The sequence below is a fragment of the Amphiprion ocellaris genome, chromosome 16 (genome assembly GCF_022539595.1).
Source record: "Amphiprion ocellaris isolate individual 3 ecotype Okinawa chromosome 16, ASM2253959v1, whole genome shotgun sequence".
Classification (NCBI taxonomy): Eukaryota; Metazoa; Chordata; class Actinopteri; family Pomacentridae; genus Amphiprion; species Amphiprion ocellaris.
In genome coordinates, this window is record NC_072781.1 from 14,417,518 (window position 1) to 14,438,163 (window position 20,646).

At 40.1% G+C, this 20,646-nt stretch overlaps 1 protein-coding gene across 27 annotated transcripts in view; it reads left to right on the forward strand.

Moving 5' to 3' along the window:
* LOC111562983 (neurexin-1a) overlaps nt 1–20,646 on the forward strand; it is a 249,785-nt gene that overhangs the window by 130,480 nt on the left and 98,659 nt on the right. For 23 of the 27 annotated variants that reach the window (XM_055018390.1, XM_055018392.1, XM_055018396.1 and 20 more), the window contains one exon: nt 884–1,003. In XM_055018390.1, coding sequence (XP_054874365.1) covers nt 884–1,003 — 120 coding nt within the window. Of the gene's footprint in view, nt 1–883; nt 1,004–18,657; nt 19,944–20,646 lie in introns of those variants that run through there. The other 4 variants (XM_023261842.3, XM_023261840.3, XM_023261844.3 and 1 more) reach the window with 4 other exon arrangements.

The window sequence follows — 20,646 nt, forward strand, 5'->3', positions numbered from 1 at the left end:
ACTGAACTCTGAGTGACACAAACAGACGACAACCAGACGATAGAGTTTGTGTGCGTGTTACATATTGAGACAGACTTACAGAATGACTAACTGACTGTTGGAAAGATGTAAAAGTGAGATGAACAAAAATGAAGATTAAACACTTTGACTAGAGGCATCATTGCATAGATTTTTAAAAGTGATTTGATAACTTAGACCCTCACTGATTATTGTTGCTATGCTATGACCGTATTCACATCTGCCAATATCATGTATTTTTGGTGATCAGATTGTGTTTAATCCAGTCTTGAAAGATACACTGAAGACAGATTGTCATCTGATTACATATCCTCACACGTGTTCAGGGACACATGATAATCTGGAGAAAGAAAGATATGGATTACAGTGTATGCTGTCAACATTTTTGTGTAAATATGGAAAAGTTACATGAGATCAAGATAGTTTTTATGAAACTTTAAAGTAGTGCATAATTGTACATTTTAATGTTCTGTATTATGCCATACTTGAATGTAGAAAGATGTAATAAAATTTTTAAATGATTAACGGCAAGCTAATGTAAGCATTAACATTATTTGGACTTTATTAGTTTGGTTCTGTACATCTGTGAGGTTTCGCTTGTGTCTGGTTTAATGTATTTGAATTAATTTGGGTTCAGACAGACACTTGGCTACAATACAACTGGCTACAATACTGAAACAGTGTACGTAGGCAGAAAAAAAGACATGAGTAAATGCACAGCTAGTACTGTATGTTTGCTCTGTGTGTGCTTCCATTTGCAGAAGCCTATTGTCTGTATGTTCAACATGATATTTAATTTCACTATAGAGTCAATCTGGTGTTGGAAAAGTCTGCTCACCAAGTTGCTATTTGTCTCCCTATTCAGGCCCCAGCACTACGTGCCAAGAGGACTCGTGTGCCAACCAGGGTGTGTGTCTGCAGCAGTGGGAGGGTTTCAGCTGTGACTGCAGCATGACGACATTTGGAGGACCACTGTGCAATGACGGTAGGATTCCCCTTATTGGTTTTCAAGTGCTGAAGTCCAAATACTTCTTCTATTTTGTTGTTTTTATTTTTTGAGTCAAGGTACACATCATTTTGGCGTGCATTTTTTTGCAGGCCGTCTTTTTCATTTCAGTCAAGCGCTAATAAATAACACAAAATGATATGCCTCGTACGTATCTCCCAGTATTAGATGCATAATTCATTCCATTTGACAAGCTAAGAAAATGCCGCCAGGAAAATCTTGGTATCATGCAAAATGTGGGTGTTATCACCAACAGCAGGGCAATTTTTAACTCGTGCTTTCACACTGCAGTCAGTTTCAAGCTCATTATTATTTCCTGTCTGTGTACTATTTTTGGTTTCCTCGTGATGAACAAAGTTTGCTTGAAATGCACCTGCATATTTACTCTCCAGTCGAATGAAGTAGAAGCCCAAACTCTCTTTGTATAGAATAACTAGGGAGTGATATGTTACAACTTGGTTAATTAGAATAAAGATTTTATTTCAATTGCTTTGCTTTGAATATGTTGTCTTCTCTGAGGGAGATGAAGCAGAACTCTGTTGGGCAAAAGCTTTGATGTGTGTGACATTTCAGTGAAAGCTCATTAAAAAGGAGCTGTACCACTAGAGGGAGCAGCTGACAGTGTGTTCTGCTAAATAAAACATCAACAACTAGTCGGACTAACAAATAAATAAATCATTATGACCAAAAAAATGCACTCAATCTTTATTGGAATTTTACCAAAATGCATTCATGCATCACTATAGAATAACAACACACACACACACACGTGCGCACACAGAGATTAAACTTTTTCTTGCCGTATAATGTAATTTAAAAGTTCTTTGATATTAATCTCCCTTAAAGACAGTTAAATGGGCATTTGGTTTGACGGACTGTGTGCTCATTAATGTTAAGCTTTTGAGAGAACTAGGGTAATGTCTGCTCCACCTTTAGAAAATGGGCTACTTCCTTATGCAAAACATGCATAAGGGATTTTGTTTGGTCATTATTTTCTTCTGCAGCAGTTCACACAGTAAGGGGTGAATGGGCAAAGTGCTGAACTGCATTAAGGAGAAAGGAACAGAGTGGGCACTCCAGAGATGACACAAAAGCAGAGGAGAGAGCACCATAAATGTTAATGCATTCTGTGTCACTTCTACCAGCTTGATAAGACCCCATCTTTTGTTATCAACAGAAAGTGTTAATAGATTCTTGTGCAGCCTCATACCCTGAACATATCTGCAGCCAATGATAAGCCTAAAAGGATTCTTCTGTCCGTGATATGTGAGCATGAGTGTAGCCCGTCCTGATGCTGGCCCTCCTTTTGCTCGTTCTTCTTTAGCTTTCATTCCTCAGCCTGTGTTTGGTTCAGCAGAGGAGGAGGGCTGTTCGGGGGGGGGTGGGGTTTGTAGGCGAACTCGCCATGAACCTTCATTGTGTGTTAAAGGGAGAAAAAATGCAGTTCGGAACTTGTTTCTTGCTTTCTGTCATACATATTCATCCTATTCAGACTCATAGAGTTCATTGACAGCATTGGGAGCAGAAAGGCTCATAGGGCATGTATGCATATATTATATCTGAGCAAAAGTGCTCTACCTGCTGAGTCTAGTTAAGGGTATCTTGTCTCATTATTCCATCTGGCCTGACAAAACAGTAGAATAGATCAGTGTGCAAGGCCAAGGAATGCAATATTTAACCAAAAAATACCCCCAAAAACATTCCTTCCTAGAACTCTCTTTCCCTATAGATGAACTGAACTACTGCTCAGAATAGTGATGCAAGACAGCCTGATGCTGCCAAGGAAAATCTGCAAGTAGGAAAAATGAAGCTGGAGATGGTCGGGCTTTATCTGTGTTGATGGATTGTCATGGGGATAGAGGGACTGAAGGAGGGGGGGATGGAGGGCAAAGAACGAGAGGAGCGTCTCTGAAGAAAGTACCACTTTTTACCAGATATATTTGCATAAGCTGAAATGGAGGCAATTTACAACAGAGCAATGGGTCTCTGAGAAAGCAACTTACATGGGGAGCTCAATGCATTTCCAGATATTTCTCCAGTGGGTAGTCTTGGCACCCTGCCTTATCACAAGGAGAAAAAATCCATTTCACAGCCCCTGGCCTCATAACATTTAGCCAGGATGAATTGTACAGCTGTCACTCACAAATCATAAGGGAGCTAATATTATGCCTGATAGTACAATACCATTGCAGTATTGAGCTTGTGTAAATTTCAATATGAACATTATTTTGATCTGAATGGTGTGTACTGTTACTTGTGTGCTATTGCTGCAAATGAAGTCCGACTTTCATTCTACTGATTATAATCACTTTATGAGCACAAACTGAAATGTGGTGCACTTAACAGTATGTGACAGTAGTTGGCATTGACCTATAATTAAAATAACTGCTTTACAGTCTCAGTTATTATACAAGAAAACACTTGTCTATTTTCATAACTGAAACTATGTAGACTTTAGAGCCTCTTGCACATGTATAGTTTCTTGTAGAAATGTGCGTCGGAGGAAATATCCATAGGTAGGAGAAGAGAGAACTCCCACACGCTGTCCTCTCACTTATTATTAATTTTTATTAGCAATACATTTCAGAAGAAGCCAGACAGATATAAACAACACTTCTTCAGATGAGAACAATAAGCGCTATGAGCTGTCAGATGTTCACTCCCTCAGGCTGTATGCGTTTAACCATTAAAAGACAAAATCCACCGCCATCATTACAATCAACTTATCCAAAACCATACTTTCAAATTGGCAGGAATATTGTTGGTCTTATGGTAAATCTTAATGTGATGCTGCCACTGCTTCGTGCCCCTCTAAATAGGCATGAGGTTACAATAATCCAATATCTCCACATGCAGTCATGTAACTGTAGAAATAGTGGGGAAAAAAATGTATTACAAAAAAAAAATTCTAAGCCTCCCATGACTGAAATACATAAACACTGAGATGATGAAAACAATGTATAAAACCAGACAGCAGGGCTTTCATCTACCGACGAAGCAGCCGGCTCATTAAGTCCAGCCAGCTACTTGTTTCTAATCAAATAGTTTCGACAACAACTTTGAATTGTTCATATATACATTTTATGCTACGCTAACCTCTACAAGCATCATGACTGTGATCTGTTGATATCAGTTCTGCCCCCTTATATATGAATGTTCTTCTAACACATTTTCTCCCAGATTCCATTTCTTTGGGATTTATCACCAATATGCTTCTAATCAACACATCTTTGCCTTAGATTGCATTGCTTTACTATCACTCCTTTTTAGCCAAACCATTGTATACTATATAGAATGAGACTAGAAAAGAATCTTCAAATATGCTGTGACAGGGTTTTTAAGCTAAACTAGGACATTCTTCTAATCCAGGTGCTCTTGGTGCTCAACCTTAAACATCTAACCTAATGTTGAACATGTAGTTAATGTTGCAAATTTAAGATTTTTACCCAAAGCCAGATATTTTTCTGAATCAAAGCCAAAAAGTGAGTTATAAGCGAAAGCAAACAAGAACGTGAAAGCAAAACTAATTCAAAAATCGTGGTCCTGTCTTTCCTACTAAGTCACAGTGTTATATTTTAAAGAGAAAACACCTTTCTATCAATACAAATGTGATAATGCAGTTTTGTTGTATAGGACCATCGTTTTTTGTGAGACTGGGTGGTGCATAATGAAAACTTTGTCCTCTTGAGTAAAGAGCGGAGATTTGTTTTCAGAGTTTTGATAAATATCAGCAAAATACCTGATGACAAAGCACATAAAAAATTGCACTGATTGAACAGATACAGTACATCATCTAGGTAAGACACTAGATTAAAAACATGTTTACCCTTAAAATAACCTTGTTTTTATTGAATATGTTGTGTTTGTTGTAAAACAATGCATTAACCTCCATGTGAGTAGCCTTGGTAAACCTGACAGTAAATGTTCCAATAAATAACAAAGAACAAAATAGCAGAACATATAATAATTCTTAATTACAAAGGTCCTGGTCAGGAATGTGTGTTTAGAGACTGTGTGGGCTAAAACACACAAGAAGCCTAATTCCCCAGTACACTAACTCACCACATGTTTATAATCAGGAAGGCATACTCAGGAGACAATAATTACAATCAGTGTGTATGATGGAAGAGAATGTGTCAGAGGCCAAATCTTTCCTCCAGGGGGTCATGACCCCAGACTGTCACAGCTGGCTATTTGTTTCCTACTGGCTGGCTTGCTCTGTATGCTTGTGGAGAGCCCTGGAACAGGGTTTAGATGCATCTAAATAAGCCACAGGTTACAGATTGTAGAATTATAGGTTGTTGAATGTCCATTTTTTATGTTGGTGGTGCCTTCTAATTGGCTAATCCTTCTAATCCGTCTGGCATGTTGTTTGTCCCTTTGTTTTACCTAATGGAGGGCTAAAGACTGAAACATTGGATTTCCAATAAAGTTTATTCCAAGTCAAAGTGACACTGTGTAGAAGTTCTCTCTTCTCTTGATAATGTAAACAATGAAATCAAAGTCACACAGCAGCAGCAGGGGTATGGTATTAGATTTACTGTGTAAATTATCTTCAGAGACAATACACCTTCTAAGAAAAAAAAACTTTGCTTTTGCCTTTCTGAAAGGCACTTTTCCTCTGAGCTATGCAACTGTACAGAAAGAATATAGTATCAGTGAGTAACCATCACTTTTTTAAAAAAGTGAAATAAAGATCCTACTGATGTCTTATTTGTCCATTTTAAGTTCCCTTATCTGAAGGATATCTATAGTAAAATACAGGATGACACTGTGCATTTAATTAGTGTGTGATGGATAAAGTGGCTAACACCTTTGCTGAGTATTGCATGTGTTGCATATATCCACATACACCCTGCCCTGCATTTAATTTTTCAGAGCCTTCCCTCGTTTCTTAGCTGTGCATTGAGTGTGTTTTGATAAAAGTATTTCAGATCCTCAGAACAGCGCTGCACCTTTCACTTCAGAATGATTGGCAAGATGATGACATAGATACAAAAAAAGCTTCAGATCTTCTCTTCATCATCTTCCAAACACTTCTCTTCATCCCTGTTCCAGTACTTCTTTTTTTTTCGATGAACTGTGGACATGGTCTCTAAGAGTTATATTTATAGAACCAATTATCCCTACTGGATACCTAGTCAGTCAAAATAAATAAATAAAATACAAGTCGTGCTGGCTGAGATGAAGCAGATTTCTTTCACATAATCATTCATAGAAAATGCATGTAGTTGGTTGTGAATGGTGTTAAGCTCGCATTTAGTCTCATCACTAGTGTACAAGCTGTTTTTGATGCCAGCAGGAATAAAACTGCATATGGAATACATCTGAGTTAGCGACCCTGACAGGAGATGCAAACTGGATGTATCTGATGAAGTCATCAGTGCTGTTCTGCAAGTACAAACTGAAACTGGTTATCTGCCAAAAGCGAAATACTGTGAATGTCCTCCTCTAAGCTTGAGTTAATATTGCCATATTGCATTTTGTCTTTTCTGTAAAGTCCACTGGGGTTTTAAAAAAGTGTTCCTCCTCCTCCTGTTTGTGTCAGGAGCTGGTCTAGTGTGTGCGTGTGTGTTGGTAGGACTTAAACTCCAGCGTGGACGTCCTGAGGGACTTTGCCTGCAGTGGTCAAGCATTTGAGGGTAATGTACAGAGACAAACAGAATGGTGTTTGTGTTGAGCTGAAGTGGGTCGTGGAGAGGCTGCGGCGAGGGGTATGCCTGGCCTTCACGCAATTTTTGTCTCGCTCGATTGCTCCTCGGCCCCGTCTTATAGCCAGAGCTATTAGTGCCGTGTCAATATTGTATCAACAATGGAGGTTGTGTGCGGGTTTGGTCTCCATTGTCTCTGCCCATGGGGCAAAGACGAGGCCCTCTCACTTTATTTCTAATGTGTCTAAGTCAATGCTCATTCTTGTGTCTTTGTACCTTGAGAATAGTCCATCTCAGCCCCAGGCTTAGTAGCTACTACGCTGTCTGCAGTAGACATGATTCTGATTTTACTTAAGCACATGCAGAAGTAAAAGGATCTTCTTTGTGTTATCTGCTTCCCATTCGTGTAGTCTGAAGGCTGCTACTATGTAACACACATGCTGACACTGATTTGTTGCGTCAGTCTACAACAGTAAAAATTCAAACAAATATTTTAAAAAAGACTAGAAGCTTAGATTCTAAGAAATGTAAGGAAGTTCATAAGATGACATCAGCTTATGTACAGAGCGACAGTTGTACATTAAATAGCAATGCATCGGGTTCAATTTTGCAAGGATTCTCCAGCATCTAAACATTTTTGTTGTTAGATTTGTCAATAACAGCATGAAGAAGTGACATTAATGATTATTTGCCCTCACTTTAGCCTATTGTAAATCTTCAGGAATGCTCCTAGAATTTCCTTTCCTGATAAAATAGGGCACTTGTGTTTCAGAGCAGGCTTGTCTGGTCTTCAGATTTTACAGACATATACACACACTCTCATACTCTCACACACACACACAGAGGCAGTAAGGAAGTACTCCAGACAGTTTTGTCCTCTGTGGTGGCATGCAAAGATCAGACCACTTAGTTTGCTTTCGATCGATACAAGGGGACACCCAGTCCAGTAGTGAGGCCAAAGGGATATGAGGCACTGGAGTAAACAGCCTGCTGTCACATGGAAGTAATGTTAACTTTGCCCTGGATGTGATCCTCTTTTAATGCAGCTCAGTGAAACAAATCTATGGGTCTGAAAATATTTGGGCTTCATGTGTATTGAACGCTTGGCCTAGCTTTGAACAGCCATTGTGCCCCAAGATATGAGAGAAGCAGTCGTAAGTGCTTCTGTGTATTCACTCCAGTAGCCTTTCCTGCAAATGTGCACGCATGCTTGCAAGAATTAAAGCGCCTCCAACATATAGTTTAACTGACCGGTTGTAAGGCAGCAGAAGTCTTTCCAAATGTAAACTCAAATGATTATTATGTATTATCAATGGATAAAATGTTATTTTTGTACGTGCAAGCCGTTACAGCCATTACGTACAAATAACAATAAATCACAATAATTGTGGATATACAGTAGTGTGGCCATATTAACTTGTCGTTTCCGTGTTTTCTTTACTGTCAGACCAAAAACAATAACACGACCTAATATCCTACTACCCTGTGCATCTGTGTAATCCAAAGCTTGATATAGCTTTTCCTCTGTGCCACAGCCTCTATTGTATAAAAACCTATTAAAACACATCACTGAGCCTTACTGTTGTACTGGGTGATATTTCTTCATTACATGAACACAGGCACTGTAGTTTATCACTGCAGTCAATCTCAGACACACAATACTCGCTGGAGCACTAATGTTAATCCACAGCTGAAAATGCACTGTTTGCCTTTACTAAGCCGTTTCTTTCCTCTACAGTACATATTTGTGACCTGTTTTTTGAAGATTTACATCGTCAGACTTGGGGAACGGCTCAGCTTTGCTCCTCTCCCACACAAGGCAGGAATTTAACTGAAAGCAGCCATTTATTTGAAGTTATGCTATGTCTAGATCCACTTTCACAGTTATCAAACAGTATGTTTCAGCGCCTGCAGCTGTATAGTAGGTTGTGGATCTACACCTACTTCTAAAGATATACCATATCTGCAGTTTCCAGATGGATACTGAGATGGCCTGCTATTCGAGATTGCTATCAGCAGCTGGTTGACTTAAGCATGCTTGATTGTTTTGTCCTATTTTAGTGCCTTTTAAAAAAACATGTATTATTTTCACTCGCTCTCCACCTCCAACTCAATATGAGTGGTCACTCTGTGGCCTAATTATTTTCAGTAATTTTCTGTGCTGATTGAGTATCTGAATTTAAATGGGTTTCTGTGCCAGAAAACAGTGGCCATATGTGGGTGAAGCCTGTTGGCATGGAAACGGGGTCTCTTTTCCTCTCACCCTGGATGCTGTAACACGCCTGTAACTTTGCCCAAGCAATGAGGTCTCGGCAGGAAGTAGTGTAGAAGAATCTTTTAGCTAGCTTTGTAGGAGAATTGGAATTTTTTTCCACACATATGCGAGGCTTGATAGCTCACTTGAGTGATGCTAAAACATAGAATACAGCTGTGAGGACGCATGGCACATGGTTATTATGTGATGTAGCTTCATGCTGGCACGGTGGCATTAGTATGGAGGAACAGCAGTGTCTGACTTGTATGTGGGGCTGCTTCTTAAGCTCATGCTGCTGTTCATATGGTGTGACAGAGTTGTGGTGTGTGTGCTGGAGGGAACTTGTCTTGTGCTTGTCTATTACAAGTCTTTTTGAGCATTATTTTTGTGTCAGCCAACGGTGTGTGGTCACATTATACTTGAGCACAAAGCATTGCACATTTTCAGTCGTCTTCATTGTGATCTCTGCTATAATCAGAATCTCATCGAGAACTCATTGCAGTGCAGTGGTGAGAACCTAATCTTTGAGGTGTTTTTTATTAATTGGTAGCCCGGAGGGGCATGTTGACAGAAAATAAGAAGCTGTTGTTTCTCCACAACACAATACTAATTAAAGTGTTGATATAGAGTACCAGCTAAACTATCCTGCTGGGTGATACACTGACACTGTGAATATTCCCTCCTCTCATAAAGAGGGGTTATTGAACATGACGCTCAGGAGAACTGTGGGAAGAATCTAAAATGTCGTTGAAAAAAAAATGTTTCTTACTTGTGCTTAACTATTTTAAAACTTTTGATGGTTTCTGATGACATTTGTAAACAATCTCACTCTCAGATGTCATTTAATTGAAGAGGAAAGTGATTTTTTTATTGCATACACGGATGCTAATGGATATATGTACAGATGCATTTAAAATTTACCTGATTGAGAAATATTTTCCTCGTTATATAAATCACCATTTCACTCTAGCATTACAACTTAGAAAACATAGATTAATATTCATGCATGTTAGCTTTAGTTCTAAATGAGCCAAAGTGCTCCTGGCTTCCTATCATTATTGGCTTAATGGCAAACCGATTATGTCCTCCGCAACCTGTGGAGCAAGTGGTTGTGCATTAGAGAGCTCCAACTGTGACCACAGATCACAAGTGAAACAGGGGAGGCACAGAGAACATGCTATATGATGAATATGAAAGAATCTAATTATTGTCCAATTTCCTAAACTTGGTCAGCCTGTGTGTTGCTTGCTAAACGGCAGGGGAATTTGTATGTGGTTAGATGGAGCCACTGTGTGCCAGGAGTGAATATTTTGCTTTGTTGCTTTTAATGTTAAAGTTTGACATGACAAGCTGAAAAACGGTGTCACCGCAGCAAGCGTCTTTTCCATTTCAACTGTGTTCGTTCCACAGTGGGTCCTTCTGCAAACAATCATCCAGTTTCCAGATCTTTTCCTCTTTTTTTTAAATTTTTTTTTTTAAACAAATTAGCATTATATGTATGTTTTGCTCAAAAGCCTCTAGAATGTGTAAAATGAACAGAGCTGTCTCTAGTAGTACTTACCAGCCAGTCTGCATAGCCAACAATTGTTTAGCTTTGAGCTTTAAGTAATATCAGCCATACATGCAAAAGTCATGCAGGTGCTTCTGTCTATCTCTAGGATGTGGTCAAAAGAACCTACCCATCTGAACTGTCCTTGAACTCAACTAGCTTCTAAAGGTTTAATGCATAAAGGACAGATTTTATGTGTGGCACTAATCAAATCCTGTCTTATCTGTAGACGGCAAGGCTGGAGAGCACACACACATCAGTCACTGCCTGCTAAAGTGAATACCAGCGATAGAGCTGTCTTCACTGAATGGTTTAGAGAGGAAACCTGCTTAATGGCCTTCAAATATATTTTAGACAGGATATTGGGTTTTTGGGTTCTGCCGCCTCACTAGAAATGAGACACTGTAGTAAAAGTTGGTCAAAAATTATTTAGTACAACAGATCTTTGCATCTTTTAGACTTTATTGTGATGTGCATATATGTAAAACATAAAGGCTTAGTCTATTATTGTCAACCAGTTGTAGCTGATTCAGTGCTAGTAGTATTTGCAATGTAGTGGAGCATGTGGAATGCACCTCCAGATATTATGTGTACTAAAATTCAGAGGTGGCGTGAGGCCAACTCTAAATCTCCATTTTTGTTGTCGGTACAAGGAAATAAATGAATTCTGCAGTGCTAGTGTATGCAGACAAATGGAGTCACAGCCTCACACGTTTTGTATGTGACGCTTTTTTTCCACAAATAAACATTGCATGCTTTGCTTTAAGCCATCGGCTGTTCCGACACCAAGTCTTCGCTCAGACATGAATGGCTCCGCATACCCTGGAAAGGTCAGCACTGGCTCTGCTTCCCATTGGATTTGTTGCTTGCATTTGGTGGCAAGCGTGCCCTGTCATTACAGCTTCTCTTGACTCAAGTTATGTATTTTTGCGAAATAATTTAAATTTAAAGTATATTCCAAATGCTTACTGGACTTTTCTCTGTAAAAGCAGTACATTTGGCTTTAATTTGGGCAATTACACTGCCAAAAGTTCACCTTTTTGGCAGATAAAAGCTGGCATATTCAGCTCGTTCGTCTTCTTTATTTACATTTTTATCTGCACTGCAGCTTCATTCGGCTTGGGTGCCTGACATCCTTCTTTCTAGCAATGAACACTATGCTTCAGTTTGCTGTGAGAAAAAAAGGCTAGACAAAACGTTGAAGGCCTTAGCTGTGTGGAAACACTTTAAATTGAGTAATGACTAGACAAAGTCAGCGTGCCGTATATATATATATATATAGTTTGAAGCTGTCTTACCAGCTTGGCACAACAAGCATTAAAACTTACCTGAATGATGTCAGTAATAAGTTATGGTTTGACAACATGAAAAGACGGGACCATACTAGATGGCAAACTTATCTTATCCAGTGTCTGTTGTCCAGTTGCTATGATGAAGCTACTTTTTACCTGTCGTTTAAACAGCAATGTTACACATATCTGAATAGTTCAAATAAAAATTTTTAAAAAGTAACTAATATGAGAACAGTCGTTCATATCTTTCACCACATTCAAAGCTACACAGCAGACCCTAGGCCCAAAAGCCAACTGTGGTAAAAAGAAACACAGAGATAACGGATGCCATTGCAGAGATCATCACTATGGATCCTTAAAAGGGCTGTATTGTGCAAAATCCAGTTTTCATAGTTTGTAAACATGATTATGTTTCCCCGGTATATATTTAGAGCGTGTCCACAAATTATCAGTAGAGACCATCTCCTAATTTTTATTCTTCATGTGGGACTAACAATAACATGCTAGAAATAGGTATAATATGGAACCTTTAATGCTATAATCCCTATACAGCCTGCTTTATTTGCCCAGTAGCTGCAATATGTGTGTTGCTAAGTGTGCTCATCACTGGAATTTAACACCCTATTGACCTTTAACACTCATATTCAGCTGCTCCTGTAAAACTTGCTTCACCTTTAAATTTCAGAAAATATCAGCCATTTCAAAACCTCCTCAGCTTTGTTTCTTCCATTGGAGTTCTACTAAAGTTGTTTCTACAGCTTCACCTCCCAGACCTTCTGCACTCTATGTGTCATGAAGATGACTGCCACAAGAGACCATCCAGCTGCCCTTATTTGTCTTTAAGGGTTGATCTTTTTCATTTGGTTCATGTTTCTTGTTTCATGTATTTTTAATAATTCCAAACCAAGGTAGAACTGAAAAACACACATACAGTAGACACCTGAAATCCTTCATATGACCTTATATGTTATGTTGTCGAGGTACAATAGAGTTAAAAGTGCATTTTGAAGATAGAATACTGGAAAAGAACTGGAGCAGAAGTGGTGCTCATTTCTTAAACTTTGTGTGTGAAGGAGATGCTTTTACAAGGCAGAGATTCTTACTTGACTAGCAGTAGTGGCTGCGGAATGCTTTTGTATTTAAAGAGCTATATTTCTGATGGTACTGACAAAACCACAACAAAAATCTATGCACTGCAGCACTCAGCGAAGCGAGTAGATCTTTTTCTTCAAGCTTCATATTGACGTTTTACTCCTAAAGAAATGAATCTCATTCAACAGAGGGTACATTTCATATGAGAAGAGCAGAAACAGTTTCTTCATAAATACTTTCATATTCAGGTAAATACATTTTTTTTCACTTTCTTGTCCCAGTTAGCTGGAGTGCAACTGAGTAGTTCATTAACAAAGAGGCTGTGGACTCTTGAAGGGAGACACAGTCCGCCCTTGACCTGTTCAGAACGAAGCACTGTGAGAAGGGAGCTGATCTACTTGGGACGGATTTCAGGAGAGACAGACAGACACAGACAGACACAGTGCCCCGGTGGCCCACTGCATCTTGGGAACTGTCAGAGGAGATAGAAAGAAAGCCTCCGGAAAGCTGCCGACCTGTGACCCCTATCTCTCTCACTGACAGTTAGGATTTGTTTTATGCATTCTCAGACACATCATCACCACACATACACACACCCACTCACTGGCACACGCATAAATGTGTACATACACACACGCACAACCTTTATTTGCACTTACGTACAAGGATTTTTGAATGTTATTTCCTCTGCGCTTGATCTTAATGTGTATTTAAATGGATTTATGGAAATGAATAACTCTGTTGTGGCATCGTTTATGCATTAGGAGGGGGAAAAATGCCAGTTGGTCACATCAGGCAGATTCCAGAGCATGCCTTTGCCAACAGAATCCAATGAGTGAAAGGAGAAAAAGGAGGCTATTGGCTATACAAACAGCTCAATGTGCAATGAAAAACAAAATTCCATCTGTTTATCTCCCATATATGTAGTGTGGGCCTGCTCCAGTTGTGGTAATGGAAAGGACACTGTGCAGTGGGTGCATGTGTGCATGGTGATGTCTGGTCTGTGCATATTTATATGTGTGTATTCTTAACAAGTGAAGAGAAAACTGTATCATTATTTGACTAGAACCATGCCACTGTGCATTTATGATGATAAATTGTGGTGCAGAGCAATTTCCGCATTAGGTTGAACATGCTAGAGGTGCATATTTACTTGTTCACCTCAAGATAGTGCAGCTGCCTTAAACCGACATATCCACATTAAAACGCTGCAGTATGTAAACACAAAAATCAAGCCAAATAGCTTTCACTATTAACGCTATCAAAAAGGGTTTTTAAATTAGCCATTTTCTAACTTCATTTAGTAGCTCCATTAAATTCATTATAATGTCCAAGTCAATTGAGACAGAATTAGTGTAAGGATGAATGAGAATTGATGTGGAGTTTTGTTTCTTTGTTTTGCTCTAAGTGAAAATGAAGTCATTCCATTACACCACCATGCACTGCCATTTGCAGATTTGATTTTACAACACTAAATGTGCATTATTTCCTATTAGTGGGCTGTTTTATCAGCTTGAGTGCTGTTATTTATGTTGCCTTCACAGCTTGCATAATGAACAGTGTGTGCAGCGCATATCGTTACGTTGTGCATAAGGGCTGCTGCATTTTACATAAACCGTGACATTTGCAGATTTTTCTTAGCTTGTATATGCTCTATTTGTTTAATATAATAATCATAGACTGTGCAACAACAGAACATGCATGAGAGATAGCTATTCATAGAAAGAGCTAATCACTTAATGATGAGTAGTCATGGCTACAGTCATCATTTAAACCTGACAGGGCTTTGCAGCACAGCAAGAGACGCTGGGGTGCAGACGAATTGGAAACTATCAAGTTGATGACTTTTTTTGACCTGTGGAGGTCAGAGTTTACACCACTCATGCTAACTGATGTAGTAGAGTAATCTAAAGACAGGCACCCTGATGTAATATCCTCTGCTAACACAAACAGTATTGACATTCTGGCCTCCCTCTGTGTTGAAACACTGTACAGCTTGTGTGTTTGTATTGAGTGTTTACTCCCTGTATCTGTCTGTTCTTATCATGTCACATCTCAGGATGACTAAGGCGGCACTGTTTTTCTATTTCCGTACACTTGCACACATTATCATCAGTGCATTGTGTCCGCCTCTGTCTCTCTCTGCAGTGTTTGCGATGCCTGTTTGGATGAGTAATGACACGTTTGATATTCACAGAAAACCCTCAGTTGTGTAAAGAGCTCAGGTTTAATATTGCATGTCAGTGTTTGACAGGGAATATTAGTGTTGAATACCTATGTCTTTGAAAAGCACGGTTGATGTAGCTTTTACAGCTGTCTGCCACATTGGTTGTTCACTTGTGTGCATCAAACTACAAATCTGATTGCAACCAACCATAATTGGTTGCTCTTTTGGTCACTGCTGCTTTATATCCTTGAAAAGATTGACTTCTAGCTTTTAAATTGCTCAGCTGATCAGATAGACATACCAGGAATCTTTCCCAGCTATTAATACACTATGCTTACTACAATACATTCTCCATAGCAGTATACAGTATTCCCCAGAGATACAGGCCTCCAAATGCTCTCATTCATAGGGACGCATATGTTGCTGAGCCTGACACAGATGTGTCACTCCAGCACACAACAGGTATACCTGGTTCACGCTTGACTTGGTCTGCATGCTTGATTTATTCAGAGTCAACAAAAGCATCTAATGCACTAAACTGCACCTGCTTAGAAAACAGCCGCGGAGGTGTTGTGATCCTACACCTTTAAATATTACACTGAGTGTGTTAATTGAAATAATGCAGAATTCAATGTAGGCTAGTTTCCCATATTGGCAACAGTAAACACAATAGTGGCTCTTGAAGCGGAGAAGCATCACTGTCAAAGTGGCCCTAAGTGTCTGCCCCTCTCTAAAGAGTCTCTCCATGTGTGATAAAGTGTCGCTTGATGGCTCTTTAACTGATTTAAAGACCTTGCTCCAGTCGGGTCAGGTGCTCTTAGACCACCCATCTGCTGCTCCGTCTCCAGTTTTCCTCCAGTCCTCCAAAAATCATCTCATCAGCTCAGTCCACTGTGGTTTCTGTCTTGAGTGAGTAACAGAGACTAGTCTTGTCCTTTTATAGTTTTGAATTCTTTTTTATTTTTTTTTGCTCTCTGAGGGATTGTTACATCTGAGACTAATTTCTCCGCCGCTCACTGATCACTCAGTTTAGGGGGCGAAAAAGTCGGCCACACCTTTCGAAAGATTTCTCGGGATTTTTTTTTCGTGTTTGCTTTTCAGATACCTCTCCATGCCTTTAAAATAAACAAAGAAAAACATGTAGATCCAAAAGGGGAAATGTGCTCAAAGCATCACATGCATCAGAGACACAATCCTTTGGGTCTTAAATTGAAACAAAGACAAGCTGTTTTTGGCTCTCTGTCAAGAAGACATCTCACTAACAGGGACTGGAATGAGAACACAATAAGAAATCAACAAACGCTCTTTAATGGGGAAAGTTTACTTGTTGAAAAGGATTTTCTCATTTTGTGGCCAACGCTCTACAATCATCTGGTTAAAGCAGCTGAGATCTGTAACTGTGCTGAAATTAGTTTATATCATGGTCCCAGGTGTTTGCTTTTATACAAGCAGAAGGAATTTAGTTGTGAATGTTTTCCCTGAAGCTATATACACAGCCTCTGTTTTTCCCCCCTTCTTATACTTGAGTTATTCAATTTGTCAGGGACAACAATAAGAGCGAAGGGGTTCATCCTGAATCCCTATTCCAGGTTATCTTATAAGAATTGATCAGCACATCAAATTACAACTCATTGTCTTCTTTTACAGTTTGGATATTTGGAATAATATGATACAGTAGTGAGGCTTTTAACAATAGTTATATTATTTAACCATGCTGAATACTAACATTCTTCAGTTTTCTTGGATATATAAAGCATAAACGGCTGGCTTTTTGATCAACCTGAACACCTTCTCTGCAATTTATATTTCCGCCACTTGGGGGCACAAATGAACAAGTAAGTAATGGTAAACCTGATGAAAGTATCACCTCTCTGCTGATGTCATTAACTTTAGGTGTTGTAATACTAACCACTAAAAAAACAGGGCAAGCTTCAAGATAATGTGATCGCTTGCACACATTGCACTTGTATGTCCCCTGATATTAAGCTTTATCAGTTAAAGTCTCCTTTTGTCTGTAAAACTTTACAGTTGAGGACATAGTAAGTCAGGTTGTTGTCCTTGGCAAGCAGCCCTGATAGATTGCCTTATTAGGTGTAATTATGCAGATTGCACTGCTGATAATTATAAAAGTGTAAACACATTCAACAGGAACATTCCTTTTCACCATTGCAAATGAGAACAGAGCTGTGGTTCCATGCTGCTGACTTTTTAGCACCAGGTGGCTGCACCAAGTTATTGAGATTCTACAAGGTGAGAGCAACACAGTTGTCTAATGTCTGCAGCATCTGGTTTGTACTTGCTTTTTACTGCAGTATAGGAACACAGTACCAGATACAAGAAAGAAATAATAGGTATCCTCATCTGTCCTCCTGCCAGATGGCAGATTATAGTCATCTTACTGGTTATGCTCATTTTGTAACAATAAAGTGTCAGCTCTCATCTTTCTTTCTGCATTCAAATTCAGATTACAGCAACCATGCCTTTAGAACTGAGCCTTCAATTCTCTACTGGTATTTGTACTCAAAATAAATCATTTGAAATGTTCATCATTAATGTTCGTTTGTTTGGTTCGTGCTTTCCTTGAAGCTTCTGTGAACAGTCAACTGAGAAAGAAAATGGAGAAGGACATATTATCCTCTGTGTCACACCAGCTAAGTTGGCTTTCTTTGGGCATGAAATGCCTCTGTATTCCCTGTAAACCGTAAAGATCAGCTCAACAGTGCTTACAGTTTTTTTTTTTATTCCCTCAGCCTAGAACACAGCGTTTCGAAGGGGAGGATATTGAATGGCCAGTGTGCAAACAGAAGCAGGCACATTGCAGCTGAGCCTTGTGCTCTCCAGTCCTGAACTCTGAACACTGAGCACACTTCCCAGCTGAACCGGATTGTGTTTATCAGCAGGGCTTTTATGTCCACATGTTCTCTACATTCCTGTAACCCCGCTGCACACTGAGTCTGCGATCAGCCTTCCCTCTCTTGTGAGAAATGGTCTTTTATTAGCAGGCAAGGCAGACTTGCCCAGATTCAGCACCCTCTATGTGGACAGTTCTCAACTGCCAGCTCTGGCACTGTGCGTGCTTTGTTTACATATATGTGTGTGTGTGCATTTACACGTATGTGTTCATATGTTTGTGAGAGAGGGAGGGAGAGAGAGAGTGAGTGAGAGAGAGAGAGAGTTGCCTACAGTATATGAGCTGCAGCATCATCACTCTTGTAAAATCCTGCTAACGATAGACTGCAGAGTCCAGCAGGTTGAGAACCTAAAAGAAACAGTTTCCTGGGCGATGGAGAGGCAAGGATTAAGTTGGACTGCTGGGCTTCAGTTTTTCACATCCACAAGGCTATTATCAGTCAACTTCCCTAAAATTAAAGAGAGTGAAGGAAAAGGAGGAAGACACAAAAGCAAAAGTGGGAAAGGAGCAAGAAGAGGAATGCTGAGAGATGAGATGATAAAAGTAGAAACTGGAATGAATCTAGCCTCCCCTTCAGACTCGTTGGCTTTTTTTCTCCCCTCTTTTCACTGCTGAAAAATGTCCACACAGGAGAGTGGATTGAAAAAGACTGAACAGGGAGAGTAGAGAGAGATTGTGAAAGGAATCAGGGCTGGGGGACATAGCTTCAATTCCTGCTATTCTGCCTAAATAGGCTCTTCCTCTGCAATGCACTCAGGCTCCAGTGATTCGCTATGTGAATGCTGCCCATTTGCATAGCAGCTCTCCCTCCTGCTTCCTGGCTGGCTGTTGAGGCTCCCCCTCCCTCTGTCCTCCTCCTCCTCTCTCCCTTCTTCCTCTTGCGCACATCTTCTGGAACGGCGTTGTCGATGCTGCCTGTGTGTGAGTGTGTGTTCCTGCCCAGGGCTGCTCTCTCAGGTACTGTCGTTGCTATTGCTTGGTCTCACTGAGAGCAGATATCTCTAGATGGGGAACCGGTGCGCTACTTGGCACAACTTACAGGTGCAATCTCGCAGTCTACCGCGCGCTGCTGCAGCTGTCCGACACATGCAGATGAGACTCGGATTTAACTATGGTCCCATTCCTCTGGACATCCTTTGAGACCACAGGAGGAGAAAAGGCAGGGAAACTCATAATGTCTGGGTTGATTTTCTGAAGAAATCCACTTTGCACAGGTGCTCTCAGTCTCTCCATAAGTAGGCTTTCTTCTTTTCCTGGCAATTGAATTTTTTATTTTTAATTTTTTTGGAATATTAACAATTTTTTGCTGGGAAGATGTTTCTAATTTTGTGACGGTTTAACAGAAGGATAAAGACAGAAACAGAGAGAACAAGGGAACTAAGGGGAATTGGAGCAAGCTTGGATTTCTCCATTGCTGCTTGAGGTTGCCCTAATTTCTTGAGTGAATGTTTTTGATTGTTTTCCTGTGATGATTTATGATACTCCTTCATCTACCTGGCTGCTGCTACGGATTTCTTAACTCAGTGGAAAACAGCAAGAGGAATCTTTTTTTTCCTCTCTCTCTATCTCTCGCTCTCTCCCACAACCGACATTTTGTGTGGTGTCCCTTTTGCTTTTTTTTTTTTTTCATCTTCTGCTTTCTCTGTGGATCTGTGTGAGTGTCTCTGGCCATAGTGAGATTTGGCAAGGTGAGAAGTATGGGGCTGTAAGGCTCACTGAAGTTCCACCTTGATCTGAAGCCTCATCTGGCTACTCAGGGAAGATGTTCAGAGGCTGGAGGACACAGTTTGCTCCCCTGAGGCCCGTTGCAGAGCCCCTAAACCGGAATTCAGCTTCAATCACCCATCTGGCCTTGTGGATCATTGCCCTGGGCTTTGTGGCAGGGTCAGAACCAGGTGCTGTGGAGAGCCTCCACCACATTCACCTCTCCCATGGAAACAAGCGTCACCATATTGTGCCTATTGCTATCCACAGATCACCTGCATCTCTAAGAGCAGGGCACAGTAAGTATTTTTTTTTAATTTTTTTTTTTTACCATCACTACTGTTGCTGTATACAGTGACTTTTTGATCTTAACTTTTGGTAATCTTTGTTTACTCTTCAATATACATAACTTTTGATTCAAGCCTGAAATATTACTGAGTATTGTCTGTTTTTTTTTTACTTAAGAATCCCCCAAGATCCACACGCAGCTCTGTAAAACAGGGCGAGCCCAGCTTAGACCCATCCCCTTTTTTTTCTGTCTCAGCAAAGTGCCCTCCATGTCTGAGATTAGCCATATCCCTATCTCCAGATGCTCCACTGTGTCCAGATTAGACAGGATTAGAACGTTGTGGTGCTCCATGTTGCCCCTGGGTGTTTGGAATAGACAAAGACGCGTTGCCTCCAGCTCTGCAGGGTATCGAGCCTCTCCTGGCCCCTGCCCAGCCTGGAGTGTAGATGAGGCCCCTTTACCCTGTGTGGCAAGAGGGTTCATGCCACAAGCATTAAGAGTGAAGAGGGAAAAGGAATGAGGAAGACTCTATGAGGAATTATGTAACTCTCACGCAAAGTATTTGTGGCAGACTGCAGTGTGTTTGCCTCAATACAGAATGTGTGATAATGGCTTTAGAAATTCTGCAGGTTTTTTTTTTTCTTTTTTCACTTTTTTTGCTGTACTTGTCTATGCTCGGATTGACTGTGTGGATTTCACTCAAACTTCTGAGT